The 27,996-nt window shown below is 49.0% G+C and overlaps 2 protein-coding genes across 5 annotated transcripts in view; both read right to left on the reverse strand.

Annotated features, from left to right (window-relative positions):
• EHMT1 (euchromatic histone lysine methyltransferase 1) overlaps positions 1-27,996 on the reverse strand; it is a 460,745-nt gene that overhangs the window by 30,823 nt on the left and 401,926 nt on the right. The window lies entirely within an intron of this gene.
• The window catches only part of CACNA1B (calcium voltage-gated channel subunit alpha1 B), a 292,116-nt gene that overhangs the window by 2,615 nt on the left and 261,505 nt on the right, over positions 1-27,996 (reverse strand). For 2 of the 4 annotated variants that reach the window (XM_079324217.1, XM_079324216.1), the window contains 9 exons: positions 22,033-22,129; positions 13,929-14,037; positions 11,580-11,687; positions 9,853-9,962; positions 8,581-8,708; positions 6,914-7,040; positions 5,809-5,919; positions 1,565-1,772; positions 590-798 (listed from right to left, as the gene is read on the reverse strand). In XM_079324217.1, the coding sequence (XP_079180343.1) occupies positions 590-798; positions 1,565-1,772; positions 5,809-5,919; positions 6,914-7,040; positions 8,581-8,708; positions 9,853-9,962; positions 11,580-11,687; positions 13,929-14,037; positions 22,033-22,129 (1,207 nt within the window). Of the gene's footprint in view, positions 1-589; positions 799-1,564; positions 1,773-3,934; positions 3,971-5,808; positions 5,920-6,913; positions 7,041-8,580; positions 8,709-9,852; positions 9,963-11,579; positions 11,688-13,928; positions 14,038-22,032; positions 22,130-24,481; positions 24,579-27,996 lie in introns of all 4 variants that reach the window. The other 2 variants (XM_079324218.1, XM_079324215.1) reach the window with 2 other exon arrangements.

A 27,996-nucleotide genomic window follows, 5' to 3' on the forward strand; every position in this document is an offset into this window, starting at 1 on the left:
CCTGCCTGGGACCAGCAACACTCCAGCATCCAGGGGAAGCTGCCCAGCTTCTCCCAAGGACCTGAGCACCTCACAGTTACCAAAGAAAGGAGAATTGAATTTTAGTCTGGAGAGAAGAAGGCTCAGGGAGGACCCTTTTGGTTTCTACAACTCCCTGACAGAAGCATGGAGCCAGGTCGGGGTTGGGCTCTGCTCCCATGTGAGAGGAAATAGGACAAGAGCAAACAACCCCCAGCTGTGCCAGAGGAGGCTCAGGTTGGACATCAGCAGGAATTTCTCCATGGAAAGGGTGGTCAGGGATTGGAACTGCCTGGGGAGGTGTGGAGTGCCCATCCCTGGAGGTGTCCCAGGAAGGGCTGGATGTGACACTGAGTGCTCTGCGTGGTGACAAGGTGGGACTGGGCACAGCTTGGACTTGGAGGATTTCTCCACCCTTTGTGTGAGGCTCCAAGCAAGACCTCCATGGCTTTATCTACAACCGCCTGACCTTCCCTCCCCTTCCCACCTCCTCTAATGGGAACAAAACACAGAAAAGCTGCAGAGGTGGCTGGCAGAGCTCAGGGCTGTGTCCCCCCCTGGCTCCCCTCACCTGTCTGTGTGGGCCATGCTCTGGGCCCCCGTTGGGGGAGGTGGGTCTGCTCTGCTCAGCAGATTTGGGCTGGGCGCGGTCCCGGCTGCCGTAGCGGTCGCAGGAGTAGAAGCGCTGCTTTTCGGAGGAGGAGGAGGAGTGCTGCTTCCTCTCCTGGGAGCGGCCACGCTCCTGCTTCTTGTCCTTGGAAGAAGATTCTCCAGGCTGGGCTATTGGAGGGAGATCGTTGGGTAGGGGTCACCAGCATGTGTGGGGTGGGGAGGTCCTTCCGCGCAGGCAGGACCCCAAAGCCCACCTGAAAGGAGGGGGACAGGGGATGTGCACTGTGGGATGTTCCCCTGGCTGCCTCGGGACCCCCCAGGCAGGGGTCTCAAAGGCTTGGCACGGTTCCCATGACACCTGTGGACAGGATTTAAGCCCGTGGGAAAAATTACTGTCATTGCAGGAAGAATTACGAGTCACAAAAAATAAATAGAGTATAAATTGTTAGAAGATAGAAAAGTGAATTTTTAGAAATGTTTATATTAGAGGGTTTAAAGCCAAGATGGAGGATTTGGGGCGTGGTATGTCTTTTCCTCTTCTTGTCATCCATTTTCTGAGTCAGGATGGCACTTTTGGATTGGTGTGAGGGAGAACTGGAATGGGCAATGTAAAGGTCACATATTGGAAAGTAATTGTAAACATTAAGTATGTAATTTATTATATAAAAGATAAGACCTGCCCTCTGGCAGGCAGTGTGTGTGCCTTGACCAGCGTGCTAGACACATCTCTGTACCTCAGAGAAAGAATTCCTTAGAGAAGAGACAATAAACACCCATGGAAAACCCTGAAAAACAGCTTCTGCATTTTCTTCAGCACTGGGAAGAACACGGACTCTAAACCAAGTGTCCTGCTGAGAGGGATGTCAGGCATAAAGAGACCCCAAGGCAGCGACAGTGCATCCCTCCCTGACCTCTCAGTGACAAGAGCACTCACCAGCTTGTCCATCAGGCAAGTGATGGGCGGCCCTGTCCAAGGACTTCTGCTTCTTCTCCTTGCGCCGGTGGCAGCGGTGGTGGTGGTGGTGGTGGCCCTGCTCCGCAGGCATCCTCTCCAGGGAGTACTCGTAGAGGTGCATGGCGTGGGGGCGCTGGGGGGCCAGCGTGGACACCGAGCGCTTCATGGGGCTCGTGTCCGGGATGGGCTGCAGGGAACAGGGACAGCACAGGCTGAGGGGTGAGCTGTGCCCTGCCCGGCTGCCTGGCACCCACACGGCGAGAGAAAGGGACAGCGAGGAGGGCAAGGACAGAAATGGGACACTGGAGACAACCAGAACGGGCAGGAGGGTGTGTGGCATGAGGACTGAGTGTGAAATTTGGGGAGTGAACGGGATCTCTGAGTGGCAGTCCATGGGAGCAGGGGAGCAGAGGCACAGGCAGCACGGCACAGCCAGAGGGGAGCTCAGCAGGGACACGGGGCACAGCAGCAGCCAAGCGCCTCACACGGGAATTCTCCAGCACCTGCATCCCAAAGCAGCTCCACAGGGCAAAGCAGGTAGCAGAGCACCTCATGGAGGGGGAGAAAAACCAGGAATCAGGGCAAGGTGCAGGCCAAGACACCAGGAAATGCCTTCTATATCCCTGCAGTGAACAGAGCTCCCATCAAACATTTAAACCCCTCTTGTCCCAGCCTCGCTCCCTGAATCCTTTGCTTGGGTCAAGCATAGTGTGTACATCCTGCAGCCCCACCAGGACATCTCCAGAAAGGAATACCTGGGTTTGCTATTGCTGTTTTGAAAACATTTGTGTCCAAACAACTGGGCTCTGAGAGCTGTAACAGCATTGCTGCACCCCCTCCCTGTGCCAGGGGCAGCTCCAGACCCTGCTCCCTTCCCTTTAGGTACAAAACCTTACAAAGGGTCTGCAGAACCCCAGACAAGTGTCCTGCAGGAAAGCTCCTCTCACAGCCTCTGCCCTCCCTCTGCCCAGGGATAAAGCTCAGAAAAGAGGGACAATTCCCACATCCCCTTCTCTGCTGACCTCTGGCAGGCTCTGTGTGGAGACACCACCTCGCCCATCCTCTGGATGCTTCCCTGGGTCTGTCACTGCATCTGAGCTGTTGCCACAGGAGAGATCTCAGAGCAGGGCACTCCAGCTCACCAGTGAAATTCAGGATGTTCCCTATTCCCTCAGCCTCACACTGGTTTGAATTCCCAATCCAATAAGTGCCTCCAACAACAGCTCTCAGGGAACATTTACTCTGCTCACTGTAACCTTTCCTAAGAGCTCTGTATTATTTTTCATGACTGTTCTCTTTTGTTTGCTTATTCTGAAATCCAGATATCTGCTTCCCTGTGATATTTACCCAAAGCAAAGCCAATTGTTTCACAGCTCTGCTCATAATTTTGAGTGGAAAAACCACCTCCCTCCCCTTGAGGGCAGATTATCCTGGGTGTAAAGGCACAATCTGGGCAGTTACCCACATTATGGTGCTTCCCAATGAAGGGCAGCTGGGATCCTGGTGCTGAAGGTTTACCAGAGGCACAAGGCTGGGATGAGGGAACCCAGCACAGCCTGTAGTGTGGCCCAAATTCCATCAGCAGGATAGCATTGTGCTGCTGTTGTGTCACCTCATTTGTATGGGCAAAAAACTATACTCAGGAGCTTTGTAGCTGTCCTTGCTTAGTGCTGAGCCTAGGGGAAGGCAGGGAGGCTGTAAACTGGACAGCCTGATGGGCAAAAGTATAGGAAGTGAAAGTATTTCCAACTAAAAACACATCCAGATTTTCAAAATCCATACGGGAACTGCCAGAAAGAAAGCCACAGAAAAATCCACAAAAATAAACAAACAAACAGAAACACAAACAAACAGAAGCCAAACAACCAAACAAAAAACAAACACATGGATTGACAAAAAAGGAACATTTCTTTTTACTTATTCCAGGGACAGAAGTCCCACTGACATGAATCAGTGGCAAAGCAATCAATCCCTTTTCCATAAATCCTGGCAAGGCTCGTTATGAGAGGCACAGGCTCCCAAAAAGCCTCAGGAAACTGCATGCACCCCTGCAGAGAGCTCCTAATTGCTTCTTCATTACCAACCCGACTGCCTAAATTCCTGAGCAACGAGGCATGAAAATAAACAAATAAAAAACAAAAAACATAAAACCAACGAGCCACCCACCCCACCCCCTGCTATCAGAGCAAGCAGCGTGCAACCATGGATCGAGGGAAAAGTGGGACTAGAGAGAGGCTGTGCCGGCAGGACTCCAGATGAGAGGGGAGAAAAGTCAAGGGTTAAAGGAAGGAAGGTTCATTAATTGCTAAGATGAGTTTAATAGGATACGATTTAGTGCAAACTACATACTGCCAGGTAACTCCCAGGTGACCGTGCTTTGCTCCTCTGCAAACAATTCGGACAAGGTGAGGGACATTATTGAAGCAGCCCCACAGTACAGCCAGTGTCAGACATCAGATGTGCAGCAGACATGATGACGACCAGGGAGGGAGGTGATGAGGGCAGGACAGCAAAGAGGGAGGGTGGAAACACGGGAGGAGGGTTTTTTTTAAATAAGTGGAACATAAAATGAGAGAGGCAAACAGAAAGAGAGATGTCCAGGAACAGAAAGCATTGCAAATAAGAGTTAGAAAGAACTCAAAGTTTGGGGAGGGGCAGAGCAGCAGTGAGAGGGAGGGTGGGGGAGACACACACAGAAAGGACATCAGTTATTCACCCAATCTACAACCACTGAACATTGTATTATTAAATGAGGTTAGATCTGAGACTCCGGGCCTGACCCACAGCCAGGTGTGGCACGAGGGGCAGTGACACCTGGGGACACAAGCCATGCTTCTGTCAGGGACACTCCTGCAAATACCCGACTGGGAGAGAGAGGAGCTTCCCAAGGGAAGGCTCTGCCAGCTGCCCTGCCAAGGAAGGACAGAGGCTACCAGGATAAAGGACAATTTCTGGGAAGGGAAAGGCTTTGCTTTGTGGGCTGTTGCTTTTATTATGTGAGGAGTGCTCCTGGTAATTCTGAGAATCCCAGGGCTCCCACAGAGGCTGCAGCTTCTGGAGCCAGGTGGGAAATGCTCTGGCTGGCCAGGGCAGCTCCAGCATGCTGGCACAACAATTCCATCTGCTGGAGCTGCTACTGTGTGTGCACGATAGAGGGTTTGGGTTTCACTTTAGGGTGCAGCTGATCTTCACATTCTGCTCCCCACAGAGAGCCACAGAAGCAGAGCCCAAGGGCAGGCTGCTCCCTCCTGGCTGTGTGAATCAGGCCCTGGGAATGGGCAGGATGCCAGTGGTGACATGTCGTGACACAGGAGGCAGAATGGTGGCTGGGCAGCATTGGGGACAAACAGCAGTGAATGTGTGAAATGGCCAAAAATGAGCTGTGACATCCTACACACTAAGCAGTGCCCACAAACTGCTGAGAAAGTCAACTCCAGTGAAGAGATTTCTTCAAAAAATAAGTTAAATCAACAAGGGAAATCCTCAACACCAAATTACTGGCCAAAGTGACAGTAGAGGAAAACACAGCTCAGTGTCCCAGAGCAGCTTCCAGGCAGAGCTCCCTGTGCCTGCTGTGACACCTGAGTGTCCCAGCACATCTCCAGCTTTTGGTGAGGACAGGGCACAGCAACGTGGCTTGGCTGGCTGGAGAGACAACACACAACCCACGGGAAATGTGCCTTCCAGGAATACAGCCTGCACATGGCCTTGTCCCCAAATAGTGGCCCAGACACTCCTGGGTAGCCCAGCCAGAGGGACCGTCCCGGGCTGCCTTTGCTGCAAGCAGGGAGGAGTGAAAGTGGGGACAGGGCTGTGACTGCACAGGATGGCTGCCACCCCTGCAGGGAATCACTGCCACGCCCTGCAGGGAAAGGGAATCCCAGCCACACCCTGCAGGGAATCACTGCCACGCCCTGCAGGGAAAGGGAATTCCAGCCACACCCTTGAGGGAATCACTGCCACACCTGCAGGGAAAGGGAATCTGCAGGGAATCACTGCCACACCTGCAGGGAAAGGGAATCCCAGCCACACCCTGCAGGGAAGGGAATCGTGGCCACACCCTGCAGGGAACCCTGGCCACACCCAGTGGAAAACCCCGGCCTGTATTTCTGTCTCCACATCTTTTAAAAAAATCTATTCCTAAGCCACTTCCAGCCCATGGCAAGCAGAGAGAAGATGCTGAGGCCTTGGCCAGTGTCCCAGCCCAAAGCCCCTTCTCTCACCTGGGTTTCAGCAGCCAGGCGAGGCATGGAGGCTGCCCGGCCCTGGCTCTCCAGGCCTGGCTGGGGCTCTCCATTGGCAACTGTGGGGCTGATCTCCTTCATTTCCACCACCTGATAAAACAGGGAATGGCTTCAGTAGCAAGAACTGCAGCATCAGCTTGGAAGCCACCATCAGCTTCTTGCAGTTTGATTTGACTGGGATGAAATGCTGGTGTGAGAAGGAGCAACTCAAGAGCTGTGGAGTGCCCAGGTCACCCTGTCCCAGCACAGACATCCCACAGGCAGTGGGATGAGCTCTTCCACCTGGGAAATACCTCGGGTCATTCTGACCAGAAACCCCTCATCTGAACTGGGACAATGGGATTGGGAAATGGGAAGAGAAATTTGAGGTAGCCTATGGCAGCAAGACAGAATTCCAGGGAAAGCCAGAGCAAGCTGTGGGAGCTGCCAGGTTTGGGGTTTCTCCACAATGCTCAAGAAAACAAGAGTCAGAACAATGCTTGTCTCAAGGACAAATTTCCTGCTAATGCACATCCCCCATCTTCACCTGGTTTTCTAAACACTTTCTAAAACTTCTGCAATTCCACCACTGCTCTAAAATCTCCCACACCTCACCCTGTCTTCACCATTTTTTTCCCCTAAGTATTTTCTAAAATTTCTTAAATTCTGCCACAATTCTAAAATTTCCTGCATATCACACCACCTTCACCAGCTTTTAAAAAATATTTTCTTCAATTTCTGGAGTTCTACCACACCTCTAAAATCTCCTACATCTCACCCTGTATTCACCTGCTTTTTCTAAACATTTTCTTAAATTTCTTGAGTTCTCCCACTGCTCTAAAATCTTCTGCACCTCACTCTGTGTTCACCTGTTTTCCCTAAGTATTTCCTAAAATTTCTTCAATTCTACCACAGTTCTAAAATTTCCTGCATCTCACATCACCTTCACCAGCTTTTAAAAAACATTTTTCTTAAATTTCTGGAGTTCTTCCACACCTCTAAAATCTCCTACATCTCCGCCTGCTTTTTCTAAACATTTTCTTAAATTTCTTGTGTTCTCCCACCTCTCTAAAACCTGCAGCTGCCCCTGCCCCCCTTGGCTCACCCTCTCAATGGGGATCTCCTCGGAGTGGCCTCGCTCAAAGGCTGGGCTCCTGGTTTCATAAAACACGTCCTGGGTGCGCTGGGTCCCCCAAGAACTGGACTCTTTGATCCCTCCCTCTGGGGGAGGCCTGGCCAAAGGAAAAGAGGCAAAGAGAGTCATTATTTTCTAAAGAGATTTTGCTGAATTTGGCAAACCAAACTCGAGCATTCTTGGGGGTTTCACATGTGAAAATCAGTTGTAGGGTGGGGACAGTGGCTGGTGGAGCTCTAAGGTTCCCTGGGATTTTCTCCTTGTAGATCTTGAAGATCCCATGAGAAGAAGGAAATCAAACCAACCATGATTTTTTTCATTTTTTTTCAGTAATTAAGGAAAACTACTTCTGCCACTTAATTCCTGATGGACAATGAAGAATTTGGGAGTTCTGGTTGATTCTGTGTGCAGGACCAGCTGAAAACTGGTCAGACACCTCAACCATGCTGAAGTCCCTTCACCAGTTGTTGAGTCTGGTGTTGGTTCCACATCAGGATTATTTGGGATGTTTAAACCTCAGCTGTCACTAAAAATCCACAGTGCTCATGATCCAGAGGGAAAATCACCTGGAGAGCAGGAAATGGAGAATTGATTTGGGATCACTGTCACTAGGACTGCTTGGAAAGCTCTCCATGAATCGATAATTTTCCCAAAAAGACAAATTTTATTGTGGCAAGCACTTGTTGCTGTCCAGTGCCATGAGCTCCAGGGATGAATTTACTCCCAAGGATCTTTGGCCTCCCAAAAACTCATTGCTGGGATCTCAGTGGGGTTTGCTGGGTTATTTTCCAACAGTCCCAAGTTCCTGTGAGCAAACCCACAATGGGAAGCTCCCCAGTGAGGATTCATGAAGGAAACACCGAGATCCCAACACCACCAGCACAGGGATAACTGCATTGGGAGCCTGTTGGATCCCAGAACCCTGGGATTTCTGATCTGTCTGTGCTTTCTGGCACTGACCCCCAGGAGAACACTGCTTTAGACCTGAAACCTTGGAGAAGGCTCCAAATTTGAGTGATGGAGTTACAGTTATAAGTGTGTGGTTAAATAGAAGTGTGTGATTTCACATGGTGAAGGGTTTTGAATTTGAGGGCCTTATAATACAGTAACAGATAAAGGACAAGGTGGAAGATTTTGGTGTTGTTTCTGTCTTCTTCCTTCTTCATGGTTTCAGGCAGTAGTTGAACAGTTAGTGCTGCACTGAGGGTCACAGGTGTTTGGTTATTATGTCAAAAATATAATTAATATAGGTGTTAGCTCTTTATTGAACTGTTTAGCTTTAAAAGACCTTGTACCTAGCTAGGTTCAGCTCCATTTTGCTCACTTTTAGCTGGCAGCTAGAAATGTTACAGAACTCTCTGTACTTTAGATAAGATTGAATAATCAACCAAGCCTGAACACGAGAAAATTCATCTCCTTCATATTTTTAACCCCGACTCTGAGTAAATAGAAAATAATGGCAAACTGCTAATTAAATAGTGCAAACAGCCCATTCACAGGAGCAGAGCCACCAGCGGGGATTGTGGTGCCAAGGGGCTGCTGGGCTGGGTGCCAGCTGGGCTGGGTCCAGCAGAGCCCCTGGAGCAGCAGTGCTGGATGGGTGGCCCAGGTGTTGCTCTGGGCTCAGGGGTACTCACAGGGCTCCCCCGTTGTTGAGGGAGGCTGAGCTCTTCTGGCGCAGGAAAGCCTTGGCGTTGCTGAAGCTCGTGGGCTGGCTCTGCTCCAGGGTGGCCTTCAGGGGGTGGAACAGGGACACTGGCCCAGGCTGCCAGGGACAAGGGAGGCTGTCAGAGCTGCCATGGGCTGCAAGGCTTTGCCCACGCCATGAAAAGTGCATTTTGCCACGCTGGGACAGCAGAAATGCCAGCCAGCCTGGGCACTGCTGGGAGGGACTCTGAGGGACACCTGGCACCAGTCCTGCTGCAGCCCTTCCCTCTGGATGTCCTCCCAATTCCTGCTCCAATCCCTTCCCTCTGGATGTTCCCCAATTCCTGCTCCAATCCCTTCCCTCTGGATGTTCCCCCAATTCCTGCTCCAATCCCTTCCCTCTGGATGTTCCCCCAATTCCTCCTCCAATCCCTTCCCTCTGGATATTTCCCCAATTCCTGCTCCAATCCCTTCCCTCTGGATGTTCCCCCAATTCCTGCTCCAATCCCTTCCCTCTGGATGTTCCCCAATTCCTGCTCCAATCCCTTCCCTCTGGATGTTCCCCCAATTCCTGCTCCAATCCCTTCCCTCTGGATGTTCCCCAATTCCTCCTCCAATCCCTTCCCTCTGGATATTTCCCCAATTCCTGCTGCAATCCCTTCCCTCTGGATGCAGGGAATCCCCCATGGATGTGGCCAGAGGGGCTGAGCAGTTCCAGTGGCTCTGGATGGATTTGTTGTAGCCATGCCCATGTGGGACAGATCTCCAACCTGTGCTGGATGCTCATCCCAAAAACAACAGGTGTTTGTTCTGCTGGAAAGAACTGGGCTTTTAATGCCAGTTGTGTGAAAATATTTTCTAGAATTTGTAAAAAACCCTTCAATTTAGAGCCCAAACTACTTTGAATAATTCCTATTTTCAAAAATAAGCCTTCTATAGCCAAACTATCAGCAGTTTTCAATAGTTCTTTGATCTCTCAAAGAAATCTTTTGGTGTTCCCCAGGCCCTAGGCCAATTTTAAACACAGGATTTTCAAAGGTCAGTTGTCATTTTTTTTGGAAAAGATCTTTCTTTACCAGAAAAGGCAACTACAATGATTTTTAAAAATATTTTTGAGAGAGACTTTCAGGAGAGATTTCCATTTTTGAGCCAGCATTTTTAAACTCTGCCTGGAGGAGCAGCCAGGCTCTCTGGATGAATCCTGCTGGTGATTCTTGCTAAAGCTGCCCAAGAGGGAGGATGAAAAAAAACCCTTTTTGTACCTGGCACAGGCCCCCAGGGGGCTGGACTTGCTCCCTGCTGTTCTTATTCTGCTTGTAGAAGTCAAATATCATCAGGGCTGCGTAGACCTTCCCCACAGTCATCTCATCAGCTGCCAGAGCACAGGGAAAACACAGCAGAGACATCCCAAGGGTGAGGAGAAGACAGGAATAAGAAACAACAGCAAATGGGTGTGGAAAACAGGGAGAGGCAGGAAGCAACATGGGAATAAGGAGGCAAAACAGACAAAGAAAAAAAAAAAAGAAAGGTTACAAAAGAATCTTCAACTCTTTGCCTGTTGCTGCCTTACCTTGGTTTGGAGCTCTCTGTGGCAAACATGGGGATTGTGTAGGAAAAACCAGGCAGGAAACCTCAGAGGCATTGTCAGCATTGCTGAGAGAATTCCTAAATTCATCCCAGACCCACAGCCCTGCTCCTGCTTCACTGAACTACAGCAAATGGGCTGAAATGGGCTAATATATATTTAAGGAATATTTAATTTCTCCAGATGGTTTTTTTCACCCTCAGAGCCACAGGACAGCCCTTCCCTGCCCAGCATTCACCATGGAAAAAAGAACTGGAGCAGCAGAAATAGAGGAATCAAGAAAGGAGGGAGGGAAAACTTCAGCAGTCAGGAACCACTGATTTGCACCTCCTCAGCTCCCTCATTTTTCTTTATTACTCTACACTGCTTCTCAATAATCAGTAATCCAGAGCTAATCAAAATAACAGCAAAATTCCCATTTTCTCTGCGTTTTTGCCCAGGACATCACCAAGTTACACAAAAGCCTTTAAGCCCCAAACACCTCACATCTGATTCTCTAAGTTCTCAGCAAGCTTTAACTTTTCTTCTCCCTGTTTTTCCAGAGCTCAAATGGCAGAAATTGCTCTCCCAGCCTGCAGGGTGACAGAGCTGGGGAGAAGCTCTGGGAGAGGCCCCACAGGGCATTGGTCTCTTCTGGGCACTGTTTGGGATTTGGGTTTTTCTGTGCCCAGGACATCTCCTGCAGCACAGGAGGTGCCCAGAGGTGAGCTCAGCTTGCCCAGACCCTGTGGGACAGAGGCAGGGCAGCCCAGAGGCTCACAGGGAGCTCAGCTGCCCTGGCTTTGTGTCTCTGCTGCATCCTCAGGTGACCCAGAGGGAGCCTGGGACAAGAGGAATGTTGGATTTGTCTTTACAAACAAGCTGTGGGTCTGCTGGGAGATAAAACCAGCACTGAGAGATAAAAGAAACAATGGGATGGATTCCATTGATTGATGAATGGAAAAAGAGATTTGCCTCTACAAATTGTAAGTTTGCTGATAAATGAAATTGGATATTGGAAGATGAAAGAAGCAATGGGGGAGAACTATGAATTGTATAAGGATTAAAAATTAAAAGTGGGGTTGTACATTAGAGGGGAATCTCAGGTATCAGGTGTTTGGGAAGTCTGTGCCTCTCAAGTACCTAGGCCCATGGGGAAAGAGAGAGGGAAATTGGGATAAAAATCTCAGAGATCCCAGGGCAATGCCCCATGGCCTCTCCCTTTATTACAATAAAGCAAAAAGGACTCCTCTGTCTTCTTTCTGGACATAAACCTCTGGTGTCTGTGGATTAAATTTTCCTGACAGGACAGAGCAGGCAAGGAGGGAAAAACCTCATCAGGGGTTGGATAGGGCAGAGGAGAAGGGAGAAACCTCACATGGGGATCCTGGATGTCTGGGATGGACCCAGGGCTGGAGCACTTACGTTTGTGAGGAGGCACCAGCAAATCCAGAGTCTTCTGGGACAGGTTGGGCCAGACCAGAGAGATCTCCTTCCTCAGCTCAGCATCACACTGGTGCTGCTTCACACCTCCTGAAGCAGGGAGGGGAGGGGAGCAGTGAAACCCTGCCCTGGAGCAGTGAAACCCTGCCCTGGCAGCACACCCCACTGCCTGCACCCCCTCTTCCCATTCCTGTGAGCCAGCACTGCCCTTCCCTCCCAGGGAATCCAGGAATTCTCCATGGCAAAGTGCAGGAACTCAGCAGGATCATCCCTGGGCACCCTGAGCCATGATCTGGGACTTAAATTTGAGCTCAGATTTATTCCATATAACTGCAGGTGCCTCTTCCTTTGGGGAGTGCCCAATGAGGCAGCAGCACCTCCCAGGTGGGATGCAGATAGGAATCACAAAATCCCACAATCACAGACCGGTTTGGGCTGGAAAATACATTAAAGATCCTCTAACCCAACCCCTGTGCCATGCTCACAATGCCCTGATGGATCCCAAAGCTCTGCCACCAGCCCTTCCCAAAATCCCTGGCAATGACACACCAGTGCAGAGCTCTGCCCCAGCAGCTGCACCCTGAACCAGAGCAGAGCCAGACCCACAGCTCTGTCCCAAAGCCAGGCCTAAATGCACACGTGGAAAGTGATTAAAGGCTGGGGGAGCCCCAGGCCAGCTCAGACTGAATTCCCCACGCAGCAGGCAATTAAAGAGTTCATCTGAATGACACTGATTATTTTCCTAAGAGCAGAGTGAGGGGAGGAGGCTCCGGGTACTCGGTTACACCATGAACTCCCACACGGGAACTCATTAGGGAGGTTTATTAAGGGCCTGTTAAACCCACTAAAGACTCAATTAAATGTAGCACATGAAACCTATTCAAAGGGAGCTCATAACAACAATACAGGTCAGAAGCTCACACCCCCGAGCAGAGCTAAACCACAGAAATAATCCAGGCTATCAGCTGAGCTCTCCTCTCTGGCTCCCTTCCAGTTTTCAAACGGGTGGAGGGAGCTGAAAAAGGCAGACAGGTAACCAGAAGCTGAAAATTAAACTCTCACCATCTTTATCTAGGAGTTATTCCTGAAATAAGCTGCTGGCTCTAAAAGACACAGGAAATCCTAAAAGCATCCATAGAAATAAATGAGTGTCTGATCCTTGTCTTGATCCCACTCCTTTGGGGAGCCTCAAGGCACCTCAAAATTTTGTCTTCTTCCAGCAATGCCTCCCCCAAGGCAAAGTTGAAGCAGCATAGGAGGGAGGAGATGAATTTAGATGTTTGCACTGGCCTAAAATTGCTTAGGAAAGCACAGCAGCCTAACCCTGCCTTGCTCCCTGCTCCTGAAAGCGCTGTTACCTCCTGTTAACTTTGAAATGAGGTGTGAGAGTGCTCTGGGCAGGCCTGGCTTGCCTGTGACCCCAGCCAGGCTGATGAAATGGGGTAACGACCCAGAGAAAAGGCTGCTGCATTTTATTACGTTGCAGAGTTTAATTGGGAGCGAGTTAACGCCTGATTAAGCAGCTCAGTAATTCCATTTTATCTCAGGGCAGAACGTGCTTCAGGGCACTTGGAGTTGCTGCCTTGCTGCCAGCACGGAGGGATTGAGAGGAAGAGCTGGAATAGCTCAGGACAGAGGTGTGCAAACTCATTTCTGATTCAGAGCAAGGATAAAATGTCCTGGGCTTCTCCTCACAGGGTTCTCAGCTGGGATAGGTGAAGTTTCCCAGATTTCATTGACACCCCAAAGGCACAGGGATGCTCAGGACCCCTCTGTCCTCTCCCCAAGCTCCCTTGTCCTCAGGGGTGGAAAGGCAACAGGGACACAGGATTCCCACCTGGGGCAGAATTTCCATGCTTTTGGGAGAACACCAAGCCCACAGATTTCACTGAATACTCTGAGCTGGATGGGACCCACAAGGATTAAGTCGAACTCTTCAGTGAATCAGGGGTCAGTCTGAGCCCTTGGTGTTGGCACCTTGCTCTGACCTACCCTGGGGGCAGGAGCTGGGCTTTGAGCCAATGTGCTCTCAGAAAACTCCCATTTTCTCCTGGTTTTTTGGAGCTCAGATGGCAGAAGTTGCTCTCCCATCCTGCAAGGCACAGGCTGGAGGCTGACAAAGCTCTGGGAGAGGCCACTCAGGGCATTGCTCTCTTACTGCTGCTGTCTGGGGGCTTTTTCCACATACAGGAAACCTGCAGCATAATGAAATCCACACCTAGAGGAGATTCCAGCTTTCCCAATCCCTGTGGTCACAGAGGAGCTGAGCTGCCCTTGGTGGCTTTGCTGCATGCCCCAGGTGACCCAGCCCCCCTGAGCCCCTCCTCTCACCTGAGGCCAGTTTGATCTCCAGGGCTGTTCGGATCAGGGCCATCAGCGTGGAGGTGAAGTGCACGGTTAAATCCTCGGGAGAGATGGGCATGTTCATCCTCACCAGGCGCTGGGGACACACAGGGCTGGCTGTCAGTGGGGACCAGCAGCCTCCCCCCACCCTCACTGCCCCTCTCTGAACCCCCAGAGCACCCACAATGCAAACAGGAAGGAGCTCTTTGTGTGCTGAGGTAAAATTCTTCTGCACATGGATGGCAGCTCCTGCCCAGGAACAGGTTTGGGGTGGAACTTCAGTGGTGTAACCAGCTGAGGGGTTTGCCAGCACTGCACTGCAACCCTACAGAGCTCTCCCAAAAGGAGCCAGGTGGGAGGCTCCCATCCTGATCCCACTGGAGCTGCCATTTCATTCCATCCCATCCCATCCCCTGACTGTCTGCAGCATCCAGACCTGTCCCACATGCCACAGCAGCCTGCTGAGGAGATAAAAAAAACAGAAATCCACCTCCTCCACTCTTTCCTACGCCACTTGGCCTCACTAAATCCTTCACCGAAATCCTAAAATGGGACAAAATGGGGCCTGGCACCACTGACTGGGGTAAGATGATGGAAGGTTTGATCTACCACGGAGGCTGAATGTGGCCATGCCTCTTCCAGGTGGTTTTGCAGGGAGCAGGGTGTGAGGAAGGCACTCCAGTGACAAGGACATTGTAAAGGTGAAGGTGACAATGTCCTTCCTGCTGGGGACACCTGGATTCTGGCTCCTAGCTCCTTCCCTTTCAGTCATTCAGCTCCATCCACGGAGAGGAGAAGCTGGATTAACATGGGCAGGACTGTAATTCCCACCCTGTTCTTCCAATCCAAACATGGAACTATCCCTCAGCATCAGTGTTTTCCAGGATTTTCAGAGCTGGGAGCAATTCATTCCCCATCACCAGCCACCTCTGGCAGGGCAAACCCATCATTCTGCTAAGCAGGGAGCACCTGAAATGGCTTGGGAAAGCTTTGAGCTGCTGGCAGCAGAACAGGTCCATGCTCCAAGCCTTGCTGATAACCTCACACACACTGAAAGGATGGAATTCTCCTCCTTCAGCAGCCTGATGATTCCTCAGCTTCCAGGAGCTGCTGGAAAACCTCCCTGTCAGGACCTGGATCAGACAAACCTCAGTGTTTCTGTTCTCCAGAGGGATTTGCATCCCAAGGAAGTCCCTGGGTGTTGATCTGCCTGAGTACAGCCTCAAAAACCCAGTGGCAGCTTGGCCTGGGCCCCTTGCTGGGGAGAGAATTTCATCTGAAAGCTGCCTGGGCTGTTATTTACATCCCTCTGTCTGCCCAGAAAGCTCTCTTGGTTTAGCACCAGCCCCAGTTAGAGATACACAGCCTGGCACTGGTTTCAGAGATGCAGATTTTGCTGCAGCCTCTTTGCTGCCCTGGGGAAAATCTGCAGCAGAAACTCCTCTGCTGATGGGCATTTCCTGCTGGTGAAGGGAATGTGGAGCAGGGACCTGGCAAGGTCAGGGGCTCAGTGGAGCCCTGACTGCTGCTCCTGTGTTCTCCCTAAAGCAAGCCCTGGCTGGGAATGAAGATTTGTTCAGGTTTTCCATCTCTGGGATAACCTCCCTGCTTAGAGGATCTTCCAGCTTTCAACTTCCCAGATATATGGGGTTGAGCTGCCTCAGAATTCCAGATTGGTTTGAGCTGGAAAAGTTAAATATCTTAAATCCCATCTCATCCCACCCCCTGTCAGGGACAGGGACACCTTGCCCTATCCCAGGCTGCCCCAAGCTCCATCCAGCCTGGCCCTGGACACTTCCATGCCCTCAGAGAGGCCAACCCTGGCACCTTCTGCCAGCCAAGGAGACAATTTCCCCACAGGGGGACACCTGTTGGTATTTGCATGAGCAAAGGGCACAAAGTGCTGGTCCAGTGTAAAATCTGCTCAGAGGAGCTGAAATCCCTTTGTTTATCTATTTACTGCATCCTGCAGGGACAAGAGATCACTGTAACAATGTCCCTGTCACCTAAAACCTGGGACAAACCATTGTGATCTCCTGCATCTCCTCACAGCATGAGATTATTCTGTGTCTGCCCAGCCTCAGGGACAGGGAAATCAAAGTCCAGCCTTTCCTCCCCTTTCAGTGACAGTGTCAAGTGCTGGCAAAACCATCGAGTTTTTTCTGTTCACTCACATCAAATGAAACAGGATTGAATTCTGATTCTGCCCTCAGCACACAAAAAGCTGCCAAAAACATCAATGAGAGCCCACAGTTAGCAATCACAGAGTCTCAGAATCCCACTGGAGTGGGAGACAGTTAAGGGATGCAGAGAGAAAGATGCATGGAAGTGAAGAACAGGCAAACAAGGAACAATTCCCCACAGGAGAGCTCTATCCTCACAAAAGCCACCACCAAAAACCACTTTGTGACTGGCACATCTCAGTTTCCAGGCTGAATTCCCACAGGATACAGATGCAGAACACAGGCCACCCACAGCTGTACAGGGCAGTGCTTTCCTCCTTGATTTTAGCCAGGGCCAGAAGATTTAGGGGAAGATTTTCCAAGGGGATTCCCACTTTTAGAAGTCTGGCTGAGCAAAACTCACATTCTGCTGCAAACTGGCACCTGGAAGAGGCTCTCCCAACCCCATCCCTGCATTCCCCTCTGTGCTGCCATTTCCTACATCCCAGTATCCAAACTGGTGGAACTCAGACATCTCCAGGTCATTGGAATTCCCAACCTGAGAACCCAGCAAGGAGCAGGAAGGGGGTTTGAGTTGCTCCTCCATCAGGGATGGGCACCTGGGGTGGGATGAGTCCCTGTGTCCCCTCAGGGTGGCAAAGTGGGATTCACCTCCTTTGGACAGCACTTTGTGCCCTGCTAAGGTGAGCTGTAGGTTGCACCTTCCAGCTGCCCATTTCTTGGCCAAAAATAAACCCAAAACAAAACAAAAAAAAAACCCCATAAAACAAGAGAGAAATGCTTCAGAACCTGCCGCAGCCAAAGCCAACAGGCCTCAGCTAAAGCCACCCAAGATCCTCCCAAAAGCAGTGAAAATTCCTTTCTTGGAAACCCTTGGCTTGAGAAAATCTGTTCTTTAAATGAATATCTGGGGATGGAGCAGCTGGGAAAAAAGGATTCATCTTGGATCTAAAATAGCCTTGCCACCATGGCTGGGGTGTGAGGGAGGGCTTGGGTGAGACATTGCTCACCCCAAATCCCAAACCAATGTCCCAAATTATCATGAGCACCCAGAGGAATCAGCCAGACACTGGAACAGCCAGGAGAGATTTGATCCATGAACATTGTCTGGTGCATTTTCCCAAAAAATGCCAGAAATGCAGCCAAAAGGCTGAAACAGCAAACAAAAAGTGATATTAATTTTTTACCTTTCAGTATTACAAAATAACCTTATACATAAAAATATCTCCTTGCGCAGAGTGTGAAATTTCAAACCTTTCAAGGCTACTTTCTAATTTTATATGTATTTAATTCCTCTCTATTTCTAGAGGATACATTTAAAAGGAAACCAATTGAAATTGGTAACATTTTTCAAACTCAAAATATTCTGCCTGACCCAAAATTTCTCCGTGAAAAATTCAATCAAGAACTTTCGATTTTCCTCCTGAACCTGACTAGAAGAAAAAATCTCAAGACTTAGGGACAAGAACATAGGTAAAATAAAATTGACCCACTTGTTTAGGGTGTACTCAATTAAAAAAACAACAACAACAACAAAAAAAAAATCCCATTTTTGCTGTTTCTTCTGCCTGAAGTTGTGCTTCAAGGCTGTGTCAAAGCAGGCTCATGGTTGAAAAAATGGGGAAAAAATGGGAAAATGAGCAGAAAGAGGAGAAAAAGAGGAAGAAATAGGGGAAAAAGAGACACAAACAAAACAACAACCAACCAAAGAATCCCAGCTACAACAAAAGTTACAGAACCAAAAGAAACAGAAAAAGACCCCAACTCTAACTTGGATAATTTCCCATCTTTGTGGAGCCCAGAAGGAAATTTGAGGAGCTTGCTGCTCCTTCCCTGCGCTGATAAAGAACGAGCATCACTCGGGATGCGCTGGGAACCGCCCGCCGCAAACCAGGGGCGCTCCGGGAATTAATGATGGGAGGCAGGGAGGGAAAAAAAAAAAAAAAAAAAAAAAGAGAGAAAGAAAAAAAATTAAAAAAAAAATAAAATTAAAAAAAAAAGGTGGGAATGGCTCCCAGGTGCCCCGAGCCGGCAGGAATTGACTCGCAGCCCCTGTCGGAGCAGCAGGCGGAGTCCCCGCTCCGCATCCCCGTTTTAATTAGGCGGATTTGGAGCTCGTTAATGATTCTGCAACAGAGGGCCCCAGAGGCAGGAGCCGCTGTTGTCTCCCGAGCCTCCTAATTAGCGCTGTGCTGATAATGAGGGGCTGATGAGAGGCGGGGTCCGGGCGCGGTCAGGAGGCGGCCCCGGCGCTGCTTTCGTTGCCAATTAACACAGGCAGCGCTAACGAGGAACCGAATCCCTGTGACAGGGATCCCTTTCAGCTTGGTTCAGGAACTCCTTAGGCAATGGCCCAAAAGGCAGGGAAAGTGTTGGAGGAATAGGGGGTAAAATTCATCGTCTTGTTTGCCCCCAGCCTGATCCAGAAAAACTCTCGGCACCCTAAATCCTCTTCCCTGGCACTTCTATCCAGAGGCAGCTGGAAGAGGAGCACACAGTGCATGGAAAACTACTGGCACCCCGATGGATTTGAATTATTAAGAGCACCCTATCAGCCTCTGGGACAGGAACTGCTCTGGGAATGATCCCCAGACAGGAATAAATTTAGGACAGTGGAGCGCTGCTGTGGGAAATGAGGTCAAGTTTGGTGAATTAATTATTTGCTATGAATAATTCACCCCGACCTAGTTGGAATGATTCTATTCTGATTTAATTCTGCTGGCTTCAGAGTGGCTCTGCATGGCTTTCATCCCTCTCACTGTGTCTGAGATGTTCCCAGGAATCCCAGGATGGTTTGGGTTGGAAGGGACCTCAAAGCTCATCCAGTTCCATCCTCTGCCATGGGCAAGGACAGTGGGAAAATCCTAAGGCATCAGAGTGAAGTCAAAGAGGTTTTCTTCCCTCTTTTTATCTGATGGAATAGAAAAGACTAAAATTCATAGAATCACATAATCATTTAGGATGGAGAAAACCTCCAAGAGTCCAAACACTGATCCAGCACTGCAAGGCCACCCATGTCCCCAGGGGCCACATCCTCATCTGTAGGGTTTTAAATCCCTCGTGGTGATTGCACCCTGCCCTGGGCAGCCTCTTCCAGGGCATGAAAACTTTCCATGCAGAAATTCCTGCTGCTGTCCACCCTGAGCTCCCCTGCCCACCCTGAGCCATTCCCTCTCCTCCTGTCCCTGTCCCTGTTCCCTGAGCCCGACCCCCCCCCCAGTGTCCCCTCCTGTCAGGGAGTTGTGCAGAGCCAGAAATTCCCCCTGAGCCTCCTTTTCTCCAGCTGAGCCCCTTCCCAGCTCCCTCAGCCTCTCCTGGTGCTCCATTCCCTTCCCTGGACACACTCCAGCCCTTCTCTCTGTGAGTGGCCCAGAACTGAGGACAGAATTTGGGTTTTTCCAGCCTCTCCCCCAGCCCAGTGCAGGATAGAGCTCCCTGGTCCCCAGCAGCACGTCCCCAGGGTCCCATGCACCACGGGCAAGCAGCAGAGCCACACACACAGAACTGCAGAGCTGCCCAAGGAGAACAGCTGAGAAAGGGGAACCAGAAAACAGCAGAAAGGAAGAACAGCAGCCAAGGAGGCTGCAAAGAGGGGGAAATCCAAACAAAAACCAGTGTGGACATACTGAGAAGGCAACAAAGACGTGGGGAAAACACACAGAACCTCTGAAGAGGACTGGGGAAAGTAGACATGGAAAGAAAAAGGGGGAGGGTATGTGGGGCAAAAGAGCTTTTGCTGGACAGAACAGTCAGGGGGTTTGAAAATCAGAGGGAGAGGGTGAAAAGAGGGCAGAGACAAAGCCCTGGCTGCTGTTGGCACTGGCTGAGCTACACCTGCAGGAGCAGGGGCTCAGTGCCCCTCTCCAGGCTCTGGGGAGGGATTTCAGTGTCCCCCTGAGTCTCTCATCACTTGGCAGTGGATGTCACACCTGGCAGGAGCAGGGCAGGGGTGCCACATCCCAGCACAGCCATGGGGGAAGATGCCCAGCACCAATCCATGGATGTGCTGCAGGGAGAAGTGCAGGAGGGAAGCAGCAAAAACCAGTCCTAACCCACAAGAGTTTAATTTAATCAGCAATAACTGGGTGAGAGATCAGCCCAAAGTGCAGCTTTAATCCGTGGGGAAAATCCTGATGTTGTCTTAAATCTGTAGTTTGTAGTTCAGGGCTCTTTGATAAGGGTAAAATTAATGTGATTATCTCCAAACTCAGAGAAATCTGATGTTCACCCAGACTGGAGTCGTTTGAGCCCATCTCTGCCTGTGCTTGTGGCACACAGACACAATCTAGAGATGGGGAAAAAATTAATGATGTCTTTAAAAAATCAGGAGTCTGGGTTATAAAAAGAAGCCATTCCTATGTACCCTGTTCTGTGGGTTTGTTCTGTAGGGACAGACAAATTAAAGGAGTTATCAGGAAATTCTCAGGAAAAGCCAGGCTGAAGAAATGCCTGTGGGCACAAAGTCTGCTGTGAAAACCAGCCCAAAATCTTGTTTAAAATGCTTATTTTAACACATGATCTCTTTATCCCCTTTCGTTTTCTTACTTTTTGAATTCTACAAGATTTAGGGAAAAAAAGGTTTTATCCTTCTGGTACAACCCCAGAGCAGATCTGGTTGCCCACCTGCAAAGACCTTTCAGCAGGACACAGCTCTCCTAAACCAATGGAAACTCACAGGTGGCAAATCCTTGGGTTTCTGTGGATAACTGGTGTCTAAAATAGCTGAGATCTGGAATTTTGATCTAGTTGGGTTCCTCAAGCTCAGTTATGGTGGCCAGAAACAAATCAAATACAGCAAAGCCACCTGACTGGAGAGATTTAAGGTTGTGTTTCATTTTCCTTTTATTTTAAATCCTGGCACACTGAGGAAGGATCTTGTAGAAAGATTTATCTGAATTCATCTTGCTGCTATGTGCCCTGAGTGAATCAGACCTAGCTTGAGCCTCTTCACAAAAATCTTGGGTTTATTTGGTCTCAGTGAAAAATCCCTTCAGTACAGGAGGGGCTGTTGTGGTGTGGAACCATTGGACTGAGTTTTGGGGTTTGGGGGAGCTGGAGTGACACTGACAGCCAAGAATCCTCTTGGGTTTGATGGATTCTCAAGCACACCAGTGATAAATGGTTCTGAGCAACCTCTCCCTCTAAACTGTGAGCTGCAGTGGTGAAACTTCCAAGGAATCACCCTGGAAATTGAAGTTTTCAAACACCCAAAGATTTTTTGGGAGGGCAGCCTGGACTTAACTGGGTCTGCTCCCTCTCCATCTGAATTACCACTCAGGCCTTTGGGATAGAATTCATTCTGGTGGCTCAATTAAAAAGTTTTGCCAAATCAACAAGAAGCTGGAGTGATTTCTCCATCTCCCTGTCCTAAATGTTTTCTCTTAAAGTAATTTCTTCACAAGGGCGTTTAAGGAGCCCTTCTGGTGTTGTCTCTGTTTAACTGCTTGCTCACTTCTACAGTACTGCCTACTCTAATTACTCCAGTCTAATTAAGAAGAGGAAAAAACAACATTCTGTTGAAGGGTTACTGAACAAAGAGCCCCAGGAAGAAAAATGGGGATCTAATGGGGGGTAATTTGCTCATTAGCAAGGTCCCTCCCCAAATTAACCTAAATGGAAGCAGAATGAGAGAAAAGAGAGAGAAACACTGATAGAGAGCAGAGACATACTCAGAAAGACAAACTGATGTGCCAGAGTTTCAAAGACCAGAAAAAAGTTAGCCAGAAAAATTATATATAAATTAAAAAAAGAAAAAAACAAAAAACCTCAGAAGATCCAAAATCTTGCTTGGAAAGCAGAGAAAGCACCAGAAAAGTCCCAAAGAACAACATCAATGCCACAGAAACCCCACTTCAGCCACGGCACAAAAAGCTGCTGCTTGGGCAGGAGCTCCTGGGGAGGTTTTCTACCTTATAGGCAACACGAGCTGGGCATTTCTTCCCAAGGCCTAGAGGTGGGGACATGTGTCTCAGCATCTCATACATGTCTGTGTAACTGATGCGCCCGCTGGGACCACAGGGATGGAGGCAAAAGCACCAGGACACAGAAATCCAAGAGGATTGAGGAGAGAAGGGGGAGGGGGTGGGGAAAGGCAACACAGTGGAGCAAATGAAAAGGAGGGGAGAGAGAAGGGGAGGCAGACAAGAAAACAGAGATCTGGTTAATCAGATTTCTCCGGGGAACAAAACCAAACTCGGGAGATGGGGCAGGAGAGAGGCTCCACTTCCATTGCTGTGCTTGCATCCAGTGTCTCCTCATCCTGCAGAATGCTCCATGTCCCCTGGGAATGCTGGAATCCCCTGGGGAATGCTGCATGCCCCTGGGAATGCTGGAAGTCCCCTTGGGAATGCTCCATGTCCCCTGGGGAATGGTGGAAGTCCCCTTGGGAATGCTGAATGTCCCCTGGGAATGCTGCATGTCCCCTGGGGGATGCTGCATGTCCCCTTGGGGAATGCTGGAATCCCCTGGGGAATGTTCCATATCCCCTGGGAATGCTAAATGTCCCCTGGGGAATGTTCCATGTCCTCTGGGGAATGCTCCATGTCCCCTGGGAATGCTGGATCTTCCCTTGGGGAATGCTGGAATCCCCTGGGGAATGCTCCATGTCCCCTGGGAATGTTCCAGGTCCCCTGGGAATGCTCCATGTCCTCCAGGGCAGAAGGGGTGGCAGGGCTGGGTTTGGCTGGCTCTTGGCAGGGTGGGGATGAGGGTTCCCCCATGACCCCCAAACCAGTCAGGTCACCATGCCAGGGAGAGCAGGGAGGCAGAGTTATGGGACAGGGTGGGATGACAGCCCAGCTTTCCCTCCAGGAAGCAGCACTTTGGGTTTGGGTGATGGGATGAGGGAGAAGCCCCCAGTCGTGGGAGGTTTGCTGAGGGGCTGCTCCCACTCCCAGCTCAGGCTGGGATTCTGCAATTCCTGCTCCAGCAAAAGCAGAGCCCAGCCCTGGCAGGAGGTGGGAAGGGAACCTGTTCCTCCCTCGCTTTTGGTGGGGCTTGTTTTTTACCAAGCCAACTTCAACTGGAAATTGCAGAGGTTTGGGAGGAATCCCTTGCTGAGGGCATCTCCCTTCAGCACACAGTGGTGGATAAATCCTGTCCTGAAAAACACAGGGTAGAAAACTACAACAAATTCCTGCCTCACCTTTTTGTGCCTGTTGGAACTGGGAGCAGAACTGTGACAATCTCCTTTTGTTTTCCCAACGAGCTGCCTGCTTATACAATGTGCAAATCTCTGCTGCCTGGCATCCGAGGAGACCCAGGGATGTTATTAATTCAAGTTTAACCCCAGGAAAAGCAGTCATTATCTCTACACCAGCAGGGAAAACCTAAGCACCCATTTAAAGCCCCTTTTCTGAGCAGGAACCTTCCCAGCAGCCCAATGCCCTGACACAGATCTCAGTTCCTATGTAAAGTTTTGATGGAGGAGGAGGAGAGAACTCACCCAGCCCCACACATCTATTCCTGTCCCTGGTAACTGCAGCAGATAAAATCTCACCCAGCTTTCCCAGAGCTGATTCAGAGGCTGCTGAGAGACACAAATGGGAACTGGAGCCAATGTGCTCCCCTGGTTCCTTCCTGCTCCTGGGCTGGGGTGTGGGGTCTGCTCTTCCTCTCTGCTCTTCATCCTCAGTCAGGTGAGTGAAACACCTGGGCTGGAGTTGAGAAGAAAAGGGAGCTCTGGGCTGGCTGCTCCCAGCCTTTCCTTCATCCTTTGTTTTCCAAGAAATTCCCTGCCTGCAACTGAACCCTGCCCTGAACTGCAACCCTGCCCTGAAGCCCATCCCAGGCTGATTCCTCAGTGAGATGTGTCCCAAATCCCCCCCTGGGGACCCCAGCACAGTGACCCCTCCCTGTGCCATCAGCAGGAGCTTTCCCCGGGTGTCCACCAGAACCCAGAGACATCATTTAACCCCACAGCCCATGAAAGGCTCATCCCCCATCTCTGCCCAGACCCAATGGTTTTCCAGCTCAGGAAAGTCCATCACTCAACAATGCTACAAAGCCAAACCCAATTTGCTGCTCCCTGGAAACCTGGGGATGCCATTTCTCTCTGGAATATATTGAAGTGCTGGGATGCTTTTTCTGGCCTGGAGGCAGCAGGATGAAATCTGGAGGGTTCCCTGTGCCATAAAACTGCCTGTCCCCAGCCAGCCAGGGTTTGGGAGGACACAGGGAAAGGATGCATGGGGGGAAAAGGAGGCAGTCACTCAATCATTCCTTTGTTCAGGCAAGGGGTTAGATATATTACAGTTTCTTTTCTCTACTGGTTGCATTTGCACTCAGGGGAGGGAAGAGGGCATAAAAAGAAACAGAACCAGGACTAGAGATGCTGGAGGGATCTCTGAAATTCCAAACCTTGTAGGCCACCCTATGAGGGCACTTCTTTCCTAAGCCCAGGGGTGGAGCAATTACACGTAACAAATTGTACATATCCTTATAATGAATGCGGCAACTGGAAAGGAAACACCAGAGGTTATGACAGCAAAATCCAACAGCAATCAGCCTTTCCACAGGCAAACAGGGAAAAATCAGCCTTTCCACTGGCAAACAGGGAAGAATCAGCTTTTCCACAGGCAAACAGGACAAGTTGGAAGGGCAGAACACACTGAAAAGAAAGGTTAGTCTGGAAAGGAAGGAGCCACTTTAGCACACAGAGAGAACTTCCAACTGTTCACCCAACTTTATGTCCTTGCATGTTTTCTCTGGGAAAACTTCAGTGCCATGTGCAAGGCTTCCCAAACATTTGGTTTCCTTTCCCACTTGAGTTTTATTCTCTGTGCCTGAGCATCAGGCTCTGCTGCCCAACACCCAGAGCCTGCAGGCCACAAAGAGCCTCTTGAACAGATAATTCCTGGGATTTTATTAGACCTCTTCAATGGATTATTCCCAGGATTCAAATTAGCTTCCAAACCTTGGGAACTTTCCCTGCTGCTGTCACCTCCTACCTAACCCCAGCAGGGCCATTCCTGAGCAATGAGGAATTTGCTGGGGGAGGAGAAAGTGTCACCTGCAGAACCATGTTGGGCTTTGGCACTGGGAAAATTCAACTTTCAATACCAGAAGGAGAAATCAGACACCTCCTGGAAGCTTTATGATCACTCTCATTAACAATTTCAGCTAATTAAACAGCGGGATTGTATTTCTCAAATTTTTTTGTGTAACCAACTCATAGGTGAAAAGAGCTGAATTTCAAAATCACCTCTGAAGAAAACTGGGGTGCTTTGGCCTCCCTGTGTTTATTTTGGTGCATTCTGTAAAGAAGGCTGGAATAATTTGGGAGAACTCCTTAAATGTTGCTGCTTTTTGGGATGTGAAGAATTAAGATCTATTCAAAGCCTTCCCCAGTCAAGTCCAAACTATGAATTCAGAGGGAGAGCAAATGGAACCCTGCAAGTCTTGGCTCCAGGCCTAATCCTGGGTCTAAAAAGGGTTTGGTTTAACTGAGGCACCAAGTTTACACTTTCCTTACAATTTTAGAAGGATTCTGGAAAACCAGGGTGTGGAAAATATGGCTGAACACTTCCCTGAGCTCTCCAAGAATCTGTGGAAGGCTGGAAAACCAACAGATGCTTTACACTGGGAGATCATGGCTCAGCATTAGAACAAACAGGGATAACAGGGATCCTTTTGCAGGATCAGAGAATTCCAGAATGGTTTGGGGTGGAAGGACCTTAAAGTCCATCCCATTCCATCCCTGCCACAGCAGGGACATTCCACTGTCCTCATTTCTCCCAGTCCCTCTTATTTTTTTATTATTTTATTTATTTATTTGTTTGTTTGTTTGTTTGTTTGGGTTTTTTTGTGAGCTCAAGGCTTTTGCCACCCCTAAATCCAGCAGTTTTTCCACACTCACCCCTAGGGAATGTGGCACAGCTGGAATAACAGCTCCTAACTGCCTTTTTTACTCCCTTTTTGAATGGTTTTCCCCAGGAAAGGTTTCCAGGGAGTTGGATTTTGTAACAAAATCAAACCAGAAATAGGGGTAAAATACACATTAAGTTGTGTTTAAAATATTATCTATATAATAAAAATATTACAATTGTGGTGCATCTTTCATTGAGGGTCTCAAGCTAAGGAAAGTGGATAAACACTAATTCCCTTTTCCTTGGGATAGATAATCAAGGAAGAGACCTTGGGAGAAATGAACAGTGAGTGACCACATTCAGCTCAAATCATGGACTAGTCAAATCATAAAATCAGTTGGGTTGAAAAAGACCTCTAAGATCAGAAAGGTCTTAAAATTATTGAAAGCTCAATTCTGGCTTAAAGTGTGAAAAGATTTTAGATTTATGGAGATTTTAGTCCCACTTCTGAAAATGGGATTTCAGTGCAACTATTCACACTCAATAACTTCCCACCAGAGCAAAAAGGGAACAGGGTTAGAGGGGGAAAAAAACCAGAATTAGCATCTTAATATCTGACATTTTCTGCATTAGCAGCTCTGGGAGTGGAAAGGTTTGGCCTCTGAGTGACTCAGAGTTAATAGAGCAAGAAATCTTCTGTAAACTCACTGCTGGTGCCTCTGCTGAGTGGAAAGTTCCTGAATATAAACATTAAAAATCCACATTGATCCCATTTTTTTTTTTTTCCTTGCAGGTGTGTTCCTCTTCCCATGGATGTAGAGCCAAGATTGTTTTTTTAAGGAGCAACCAGGCACTCCTGACTTTTCACTGGTGGGAAGAGACAGGGTTGGATTGGAAAAAGGGGGAAAGAAAAGCTATTTATTCCTGCTAAATCCCCACAAAGGACTTGCTGTGTCCCAGAGCTCGTGGGAATGAATATCTGCCAGGAGATTTCAAGCTGGTAGTAATTGTGGAGTAAATATTCAGGTTGGTAGTAGGGGTGGCTTGGAGCAGTTCAAATCCCCCACATTTCAGAGAAATGCAGGTTTTTGGAACAAGTTTCCATTCAAAGTTAGGCTAAATAATTTCAAGTGAGATTTTAAAGCAGTTTAATTGCATCCTAGCAGGGAGTTTGAGATGTTGATTATCCAAACACTCCCTGCCTCTGTCTCTGCTGGAGGGAAACAAAAAAAAGAAAGGAAAGATTGGAGGAGCTGGAGGCACCACAAATCCAGAGGAGATTCACAGCACAGGAACTCACAGGGAGGAAAAAGGGATCCAAAATTAGGAGAGCTTTAAATTAACAAAGAGTCTCCTAAAGGCAAATTCACAAATAAAATATCAAGGTAATTATTGGGACAGAGCATCCAGCAATGAGAATAACCCCATCACCAGGGCTGTGGTGCAGCAATACAGAAAAGCAATTTATTAAATCAGTCCTGCTCTAGAAGTGGTCATTGCGCAGGGCCATTCCCTCAATTTTAAAAAATTCCTTAATTTGGGGTCTGTGCTGCTGCTCCTCTGCCTAAGCCCAGTGTGCAGGTCTCCCTGTGTCTTGGAAGAAATGAAATTAAATAATAAACCCCTAAAATAAACATCTCATTGTCCAGTGTGTGAAAACCATCCCCCCCTTTAACCTACTCATAAATCAGAAATGTTTTATAGGAGAATTAAAAATAATACAAGAATTAAACACTTCCAAACTTTAGCCCATTCCATTTTATCCTGATTATTTTGCATATCTTACAACCTCAACTGCAATTCCAGAGCTAAATATTACTCAAAAGGCCAAAATTCCCACGTAGAGTTTGATGTCATTACAAGGAGGCTTCCAGAAGAAAAAATGTGTTTAATGAGGAAAAACTGTTTCAAAAAAAATCCAGTTTTTTCAGGAAACCACCCCGAGGCTGAGGAACATCACATCATTCCCCGTGGGAGCGGGTGGGATGGTGGAACAGATCCTGCAGGACCTGACTCAGCCTGGGCTGGCTCTGCAGCCTTTGGGAAACCACCAAGGTGGGTCTCAAT

This window comes from Erithacus rubecula, assembly GCF_903797595.1.
Source record: "Erithacus rubecula genome assembly, chromosome: 21".
Classification (NCBI taxonomy): Eukaryota; Metazoa; Chordata; class Aves; order Passeriformes; family Muscicapidae; genus Erithacus; species Erithacus rubecula.